The sequence below is a fragment of the Otolemur garnettii genome, unplaced genomic scaffold, assembly GCF_000181295.1.
Source record: "Otolemur garnettii isolate 467f Iridium unplaced genomic scaffold, OtoGar3 scaffold00185, whole genome shotgun sequence".
Lineage (NCBI taxonomy): Eukaryota > Metazoa > Chordata > Mammalia > Primates > Galagidae > Otolemur > Otolemur garnettii.
This window is the reverse complement of record NW_003852580.1, coordinates 1,322,143-1,331,410: the sequence shown is the minus strand read 5'-3', so window position 1 is coordinate 1,331,410 and position 9,268 is coordinate 1,322,143. Positions and strand designations below refer to the sequence as shown.

Below are 9,268 nucleotides of genomic sequence, written 5' to 3'. Positions count from 1 at the left end.
TGGGACATTCCTGGGAAGGAGGGAGACAGCACACCCTCAAGGCACTGTTTTAAGGAATAAAAGAAATAACATCTACAATAAAATGTCCAGCATGATACTCGGAACAAAATAGACTTAAAAAAACAAAACAGTGAGTCTCTTTGTTCCAAAGGAATTCCCTGGTATTCCTACTCAGGTTGTCAAACACGCTCAGCCCCCTCCGTGTCTTCAGGTTCTGAATCCTGGATTCTACCAACTACCCATCAAAAATATTTCTTTAAAAAACCCAGAAAAGAATAGCAATACCATAATAAAAAATAATACAAATAAAATACTACAGGGCAACCATTTATAGAGCATTAGCATAGTTTTAGGTACTATGCGTAATCTAGAGATGGCTTAAGTATGCAGAAGGGTGAGTACAGGTTATACTATTTTATATCCAAACCTTGGGCATCTGCAGATTTGTGTATCCATAGGGGTCCTAGAACCCATCCTCCCAGGAAATGTGGGGATCACTGCCTATGCTGTGGAGCACCTCCAAACTGAAGTCTGCAAGAGACCACAGTGGGCTGAATAGAACCCCTCAAAGATATATCCAAACCTTTAGCACCTTATTTAGGAAAATGATCCTTGCAGACGTTAAGTTAGGAATCTTGAGATGAGATCATTCTGGATTTAGGTTGGTCCCTACATCCAATGACAAGCGTCTTGGAAGGGCTTGGCGCCCGTTGCTCAGTGGTTAGGGGGCCGGCCACATACACCAGAGCTGGCGGGTTCAAACCTGGCCCGGGCCTCCCAAACAACAATGACAACTAGAAAAAAAAATAGCCAGGTGTTGTGGCAGGTGCCTATAGTCCCAGCTACTTGGGAGGCTGAGGCAAGAGAATCGCTTAAGCCCAAGAGTTGGAGGTGACTGTCAGCTGTGACGCCACAGCACTCTACAAGGGCGACATAGTGAGACTTGGTCTCAAAAAGAAAAAAAAGAAAAGTCACCACATGGGGAAGATCACGTGACCATGGAATCAGAAGCAGGACGACTCTTATCCTTACTGGACTAGAGGGGTCAAGTTTGAAAATGTTCTAGCCCTCTTCATTAAAAATGCACTGCTGTTAATTTCATAAGCCTCTTGACTCGCAGTTTGAAAAACTCTACCTAGAGTTGTTCTCGGCCCTGACTGCTTTTATCAAATACCCAGGCTGGGATGCCACCCTCAAAGTTTCTGGTTTGGGTGGTCTTGGACAGACCCAGCCCAGGTCGGTCATCAAAGTGCTCTGAGTGATTCCAATGTGCAGCTACAGCTGCCTTGGACTAGTGGTCCTCAACCTGAGACGAACTTTAGAATCACCTGTAGAGTTTTAAAAAGAATCTCCAAGCCTAGGCTGCACCCAGAGCACCTCCATCAGCACCTCTGCATGGGGCCTGGGCATCCACATTTTTTGAAGGCCCCCCAGGTGGCCCCTTCTGTAGCCAGGATTAAAGTGAAAGTGCCCAAGTGGGCACCAGCTACAGCCACCTGGGCACCATGCGAACTCACAGATCCTGACCTGGCAGTGTGTGGTGGGCTAGAGATTGGCGTTTCTAACAGTCTCCCTGAGGAACATTCTCGGGGATTCTAACATGCACCCGGAGTTAAAAGGCACCAGCCTAGACCTGTGGTGTTCTCAGGGTGGGGTCCTGGGATCTCTGGAAGCTCAGGGCTGGGGCCAACCATCTGTGTTCAGCACGTCTTCCGGTGTGGGAGCAGGGACCCAGAGCATCACTGTGTCAGGTCCCACCCAATCACTATGCCCCACCAGCTGCAGAGGGACTGGTTTGGTTCTTTGACAATATCCAGATAACACCTGGGACATTCCTGGGAAGGAGGGAGACAGCACACGGAGTGAAGGAAAAAGTGTTATGATTCCATCACAGAGATGAAAAAGCCGAGGCTGAGATGGGAGGAGCCCTCAACACGGTCAGCAGTCTTGGGACAGTGGTCAGCCTGCCACCCTTCCAGACCCAACTCAGGCATCACCTCCCCAGGGAAGACTCTGCTGCTCCTTCAAAGACACATACGTCTCTCTGACCCTCCCCAGACTCACACCTGTGGGGCTTCCAGACAGGGTCCCAGTCTAGAATGAGAAACCCCAATCGCCTCACATAGTTCAAGTAATTCTGCATCTCTGAGCAGACTGATTATTCTTTTGGGGAGAAGCCATCACATCCCATTTCTTACATTTCCTTTTTTGTTTGTTTCTTTTTTTCCAATCCTCTATGTCACTGCAAACCATGTACAGCGCACTCATCAGCAATCAGTGTCCACGGGCTGATCCACGGAAGCCGGCCCGTGCCTTCCTGCCTTGTGCCTCGAACACGGGACGCAGTGAACGCTTCTCCAGTGACGGAGGAAAAGCAGGGTAGAGAGAGAGAAGAGGGAAGCCGCGGGGACTGACTGGACGTTACAGGTTAAATAATGGTCCGGAAACATCTCCGGGCTGTGCCCTCGTCTCACCATCAGATCACCACCCCTTATTCACTGTATCCAGCACCATGATCCCTTCTCGTATAAGAACACTGGCAATCTCTAACGGGCCACAACGAAGCCAATGGCAAAACAAAACCCATCAGTGATTTCGAATGGGGCTGTTAGAAGGACCGTTTTAGAGCGAGGCTGACCTGTTGATGAGAGTCATAGGGGAAAATTTTGCTGTAACCATCTATGTCCAGTTCTAACTTCTAGGAATGAAATGGACATAGGAAGTAGTGATGGCAAATGAAATCACCAAATTCTGGCTCGGCGCCTGTGGCTCAAGTGGCTAAGGCGCCAGCCACATACACCTAAGGTGGTGGGTTTGAATCTAGCCCAGGCTGCCAAACAACAATGACGGCTGCAACCAAAAAAAAAACAGCCAAGCATTGTGGCAGGCGCCTGTGGTCCCAGCTACTTGGGAGGCAGAGGCAGGAGACTCGCTTGAGCCCAGGAGTTGGAGGTTGCTGTGAGCTGTGATGCCACAGCACTCTACCCAGGGGGATAGCTTGAGGCTCTGTCTCAAAAAAAAAAAAAAAAAGAAAGAAAGAAATCACCAAATTCTACGGAATTTATTTGCCCAATTCATTCATTCCACCAATATGTATTGAGTGACCATGTGCCAGGACTATCTTAGTCACTGGGCACACAGCAGTGACCACAGAGGACACATCCTGATGCCCACATGAACATTACGCTCCAGAGCAGTGCTGTCCAGCAGTGTCCTCTCTTCCAACTGTCCAATATGGTGGCGGGTAGGCCCACGTGGCTACTGAGCACTTGACATTCAGCTGGTACAACTGGGTGGCTGAATTTTAAAATTTTATTTCATTTCAATTAATTTACAATTAAATTCAAAGGGCCACATGTATATATGATTTATGTGTTTATGATTTAATAAAAAAATAGCCACATGTGGCCAGTGGCCACTGTATAAGGGGGACTGGACCGAGAATTAACCCACGGACACTGATTTAAAGAGAGTGGTGGTGGCAAAACACCTTCATTGGCTGTACCAGACAAAATCCTTCCCCTGTCTGCCTTTGGCTATGCACCTGTTACGCTCCATGGGAACAGAAGACACCCAATCTGAGGCAGAAATGAACCTCAGACTTCTGAGCAACTTCTATAAGTCTTACTGAAGTCTCACCCCAAGTCCACCTCCACTCGCTTGGACATGCTGCCCAGGATGACCCAGGAGATGGCGTGACACCTAGGAGCTTTATCCGTATGCAGGCACACAACCCAAGTGGTGGCATTTCTTAGAGTCAGGAACTCACACACTGGCAAAGGGGAACCACCCAAACTTCTGAAGCTGGGCGTGCTGGGGAGTTTGGGACCAGGTGGCCACATCCAACAGATACGGTTTAGCTGGAGGGGATGCGAGCCCAGTGGTCACCGCCGGCAGTGGCAGAAGCGCTCTCCAAGGTGCTGAAGCCTCCTCCTCTCCTGAGCAAAGCCTTCTCCGGCCAGAGCCAGGACCCTGCCAGCACTCCAGCCCGACTGCCACGCGGGCTCTCACAAGCCAGAAACTACCCACTGGGGAAGTAGCTGATCCACTTTACACAAACTTCAACCTGCCTTCTAGTACTCACAAATCTAAACATCTTTTTGTCATTTAAGGACACAAAGAGCATTACATACAGAATCTTCAGCACACAGTTGAGATCTAGTTATATTTAGACTTGTGGAGGCCTAGGAAGAGCTGCGGGAGAAACAGTCTTGGAGCACAACAGCAGAGGCTGCTGCCCCATTACCACGCCCCTCCCGCTCTGCCTCTCTCTGACTGGTGTCCTCCTAGAAGATAGGGCTGGAGTTCTGTCCTCCCTTGGGTCAGCTGGGGCCACTCACCCGCTGCCCTGTGGACACAGCATCTCAGGAGGGGCTCACAGTGCCTCCCTCCAGCTCTCTAGGGCCCCAGCAGAAAGCAAGGTGAGCGGCCTGAGGCCGTAGCTGGGAGGGAGGCTGTGCAGGGACATTCCTTCTCTGCTCTCTGTAACAAGCAACACAGACAGCTATTTGTGTCCTCCTCCTCTTTTCACCTAATGGTGCCTTCCTCCACCCACCCCCGAAGTGGCTGACAGAGACTCTCGGAGATGCTTTTATCTCTCATTGCCCGGAAATCAGTTTCTGTTGGTGTAATCTCCCTGTGGAGGGACCTGCTTCCTCCCAGCCTGGGCAGCTGGGTCTTTCAGAAAAGTTTACTTGTCACATATTCATAGCCAAGCGCCCAAGATAGGCCCAATGGTAGTTTATTTTGTTTGGATGAGATATGTAAATTTTTTTTTTCTTAAAAGGGCCACTAACAGCATAAGCGCATGTTTAAAATGGAGACCAAGCACACCGTGGCATCTGCTGTCTGAACTCCCCGCTTACACGGCTGGGAGGGATTCTGAGTTCTTGGCAAGTGGGGAGCGAGCAAAGCCAGGAGGGTGCACGCGGCTGTGTTTTGGGGGACTGGGTAGAAAACGTCTCCAGGTGGCAGGTGCCTTGTGCGCCTTTGTGCGCAGGCGTCCGGGTGCCTCTGAATTCTGCCTGTGGGTGTGTGTGATTTGTGTGGGCCGAGGAATCTGGGCCGGTGAACGGGACCTGAAGATGAGGGGAGAGGCCGGGGCGTGAGATGACTCACATCGCTCAGGGTGTGGGAGGGTTTCGTTGAGGAGTAATTGTGGTCCAAGGGGTTCTGTGTACGCAGCACCCAGGAAGAAACGCTCCCCCGTGCAGCAGAGAGTAGAGGTCCCTGGAGTGGAGAAAGTGGTGATCTCAGTGGGGCTGGAGGAGTACCGGGGAGGGCGTGGTTTGTGGGTCTATATGCGTGCACTTGCCTGCAACTCTGGGCTCCTGGACCTGAGAAAGAAGTATGGTCGTGAAGAAGAAAGAACAGGAGGTATTCCTGCACAGTTTTGAGAGAGGTATACCGAGCCTTTGCATAGGCTCTGGAATCACTATCCTGAGCATGAATCCCAGTCCCACCCAAGGCACTTCTGTTGGGAACCTCTCCTTCCCAATAAGTAAAATGGGCATGGTGAGAAAACCAACCTTCTAGTGGTATAAGAACTAAGGCTGTAAACACCTGCCCTATGCCTGGCAAGCCAGTGTCCACTGTTACCATTCTCTTATATTTCCATTATCTCCTGAGGGCAGACCTGGCTAGTGGCTCTAACAGTGAGCGTTACAATGACAACCACTGCATGTGAACTGTAATAATAAAAACAATGGTGAATAATAATGAAAGTTTACTGTGATCGGCATGACCACCCGCGCCGTTCTCAACTAATCCACACCTACTCTACAGGTATTAATCAGCCCTTTGTAAAGATGAAGAAAGAAGATCAGAGAGGTTGAGTAACTTGTCCAAGGTCACAAAGCAAGGCGATGGCAGGGCCAGCATTCAAGCCTGGGTTGTCAATGCCACACGTGCTCCTGTCCACGGCCCACCCCAGGGCCTCACCACACAGATCCAGAGGCTGATCCTCTCATATCAGGAGCGGCACCTGCTGCATGGAGGGGACAGCAAGCCTGGAGAGGAGGTGCCAGATTCTATCCCCATTCCACAGAGAGGTAGAACACATTTGCCACTGGAGCATTATTCATGAAAATCACTGTTTCCTCCACTCAGCACTGCAAGCTGGACTATAGTTCAGGAGCTTTGCCCAATATGTCCATCCCTTGGATAGAGGGAAAGTCAGATTGGAGTCAGGATCATGAACTCACAACAATGGCTCCAATTGCTTGCTCAGAAAATGTCCAAGCAGGGGAAGGCAGGGGGCCCCTGTTCAGTTCACTGCACTCCAGGAAGGGCTGCTGAGGGCGTGCATTCCCCACAGTTACTGCCTTCTTAAGGAGAGACTCCTCCAGAAAAGTACCCAGGTGTCTGGACCTGATTACCCCACCCAGGGGTTCAAGCCAATTTTCCCGCACACACTGTCCCTAACCAAAGAAACTGCTGGCCCTGACGCTCACACCTGTGCCTGCCTCAGTCCCCCCCATAGGAGAGCGGAGAACCACATTCCTCTGGAGGGTATGTGCAGGGTCTGGGCTCCATTCTAGCTCTGCAATTTGGGAGCAGGGGCTGGGTCCAGACAGGCTGGGGGCCCTTAGCTAACATGGATTCTGGGCCTCACTGGCCTTCCCCACAAGATGGACATGACCCAGCAGGTCGATGAAGAAAGGCCTTGGGTAGTGGGACGCTCACTGCTAGTAGAGAACCCTAGGAAGTCAGCCCACAGACAGAAATGCTTCTCATATCAGCACGTTGGGACTCGAACTCACAGCCAGCCACCGAACCAGGCCCTCTCTCCTACCACCCTTTCTCCCTAAGACGTAAGCCCCATGAGGGCAACAACTGTGTCTGCTTTGCTCACTGCTGTCCTCCAGATCCTGGAACAGCTAGATTATGGTAAATGCACAAGAAATATTTCCCAAATGAAGAAAAGAATTCCTCAGGCTGCTGAAAGCTGGGCAGGCCGGGGCACCCCCTCCAAACATTCTAGGAGTTTCCCAGACACGACAGGAGCCCAAGTCCCTCTTCTGCCCATGCCCAGCATGTGCCTGGCACACACAGCTTTCCCAGAGTGGGCACAGTGGGTAGCCCCTCTGCAGAGCAGCCTGGTCTGAGCACTGGGAGTGACAACTGCCCCTGGGCTCCCAAACAGCCCAGCTGGAACCGCCAGGCTGCCTGTCTGCCTGCCTCAGCCACCCACATCTGCTGCCGGGGCCTCGCCGTGCCTGCGCGCGCACACAGACACACAGGCGCACACACACACACATACACACGCCCACAGCCTGGAACCAGGGAGGACCGTCTGCTCCTGCCCAGCCCTCCGCGCCCCAGGGTCAGGGAAGCTCTCCAACCTGCTCCATGAAAACAACAACAGCACAGAAAAGGGCCGCCTGAGACCAGGGCTGGGCACAGCTTTGACAGGCAGGAGCATTATATAATTAACTGCCCCAGACTCCTCCTCCTCCTCGGGTACTAACGAACCCCGCTTTTCAGTTGCATAAGCCAAAATAATAATTTCTCTGCAGCCCCTGTCACTCCTGGATGTGGCCAGGGAGCAGGTGTTCAGAGCCTTCTTCCCGAGACTCAGAGGCAGTGGCAGGCAGGGAGAACGAGACCACAGACTTATCCAGCAGAAGCCCAAGTCATGGCTGCATCTTGCCCCTCTCCCAGGCGTCCACGCCTGGAGCACAGCTGAGCAGCCCAGAGGGGGCAAGGAAGGCACTTCCGAAGATGAGCTCTTGGCTGGGGGGCAGGGGGATGCAGAGAGCAGGTTTGTTTGGGGTCCCACTTCCAGGAATGGCAACAGATCCCTGCACCTCCAGTGCACGGAGGGTGGGCACGGAAGCATCTGGCCGGGGGCAGCTGTAAAGCCGGCTGAGGCTCACTGCACAGAAACCATTTCTCCTCAGCTCAGGCCAACTGCTCACAGACTTCCTGCACCAGGCTCTGCCCTGAATGTGGTGGCATCTTAGAATAAAGGCCCAGAATAACCCTCCAAACTAACGGTGAAAATGATTCAGCCACTGAAAGGCAAGATTCCTGGGCTCTGGCTAAGCAGATGGGCCTCCCCCCGCCACCCCAGCAGCCTGCTTCGACAGCGCCAGCCCGCGTCCAACCACCTAGAAGTTTATTGCCTGGCTGTTTTGGTTTGGGCTGCCATCCCCCGCCCCTAGCGCTCCCAATCACTCCCTTCCCGTTGGCTTGGGTTGATTCAGGACTGAGGAAGGCCCTTGAGCGCCTCAGGAAAACAAGCAGCGGAGCCTGAGCCTGATACCAAAGGCGACACCAAGGGGGCCACGCCGAGAAGGGGGTGTCCTCTCTCAGCCCCCTCTGCCCTCGAGGGTCCCAGGGGTGGCCAGGGCCCAGATGGGCCTTGGGCAGGTCTCAGGCCTGCTCTGGCTGAGGCACTGATACTAAGCTCTGCGCTGCGGCCCGGGGCCTGGCTCTGGTCCTGGAAGGCCCCCAACACCCTGCAGCTGGCCCTGGGCACTGTCCCCCCCCAGGCAGTGGGGCAACCTGTAGCCAGGAGCGCTGTGGCGTCCAGGAAACCCCAGGAGATGCCCCAGGTGCCCAACTGGAGGGAGAAGCCCAACTTCCCCGGAGATAAACAGAAGGGGCCGGGTTGAGAGAGGTGCCCTCCCCACCCCAGCCCGCCGCAGCGGCACCTACCTCCATCAGAGTAGGTCTCGGTCCCATATCCGTCCTGCAGCCCGTTGCTCCAGGTCCCTTCGTACTTGGCCCCGTTGCCCGTGCACTCCCGCACCCCGTAGCGCCCCTTAAATCCGTGCGTCCACTCGCCCTTGTACACCCACTTCCCCTTGCTCTCCAAGCCGATGCCGTGGCGCTTGCCCTGCGCCCAGGTGCCCTGGTACGTGTTGCCGCTGGGCCAGGTGTAGACGCCCAGCACCTCGAAGCCGTGGCTCCACGAGCCGGTGTATTCGCCTTGGCCCTTGGGGCCGGTGCAGACGCCATGGCCGTGCGCCTTGCCGTCCTCCCAGCCTCCACAGTAGGACCCTCCGTCGTCAAAATTAAACCTGCCCCCACTGGACATGCATGAAACTCGGTTTGCAAATCCCGCAAACGGTGAAAAAAAAGGAGGCGATCAACAAATCGGAGTCTTGCTTGGCTGGCTGGCTTTCTGTTTTGGTTCGGTTTTTTAAAGGAAGAATGGAGACGGCAAAGACGACAGCGAGCAGCTCCGGGGCGGCGGGGCCGCGGCGCCGGCCTCGGCGGGGTCTCGGAGGGTCGGGGCGAGCGCTCCTCCCCGAGCGACGCC

General features: G+C 53.6%; 1 protein-coding gene across 1 annotated transcript in view; it reads right to left on the bottom strand.

Annotated features, from left to right (window-relative positions):
* JPH3 (junctophilin 3) overlaps positions 1-9,043 on the bottom strand; it is a 42,238-nt gene extending 33,195 nt beyond the window's left edge. Inside the window, exon 1 of the mRNA XM_003800795.2 lies at positions 8,662-9,043. Within this exon, the coding sequence (XP_003800843.1) occupies positions 8,662-9,043 (382 nt within the window). The remainder of the gene's footprint in view (positions 1-8,661) is intronic.
* Positions 9,044-9,268: the final 225 nt, after the last annotated feature.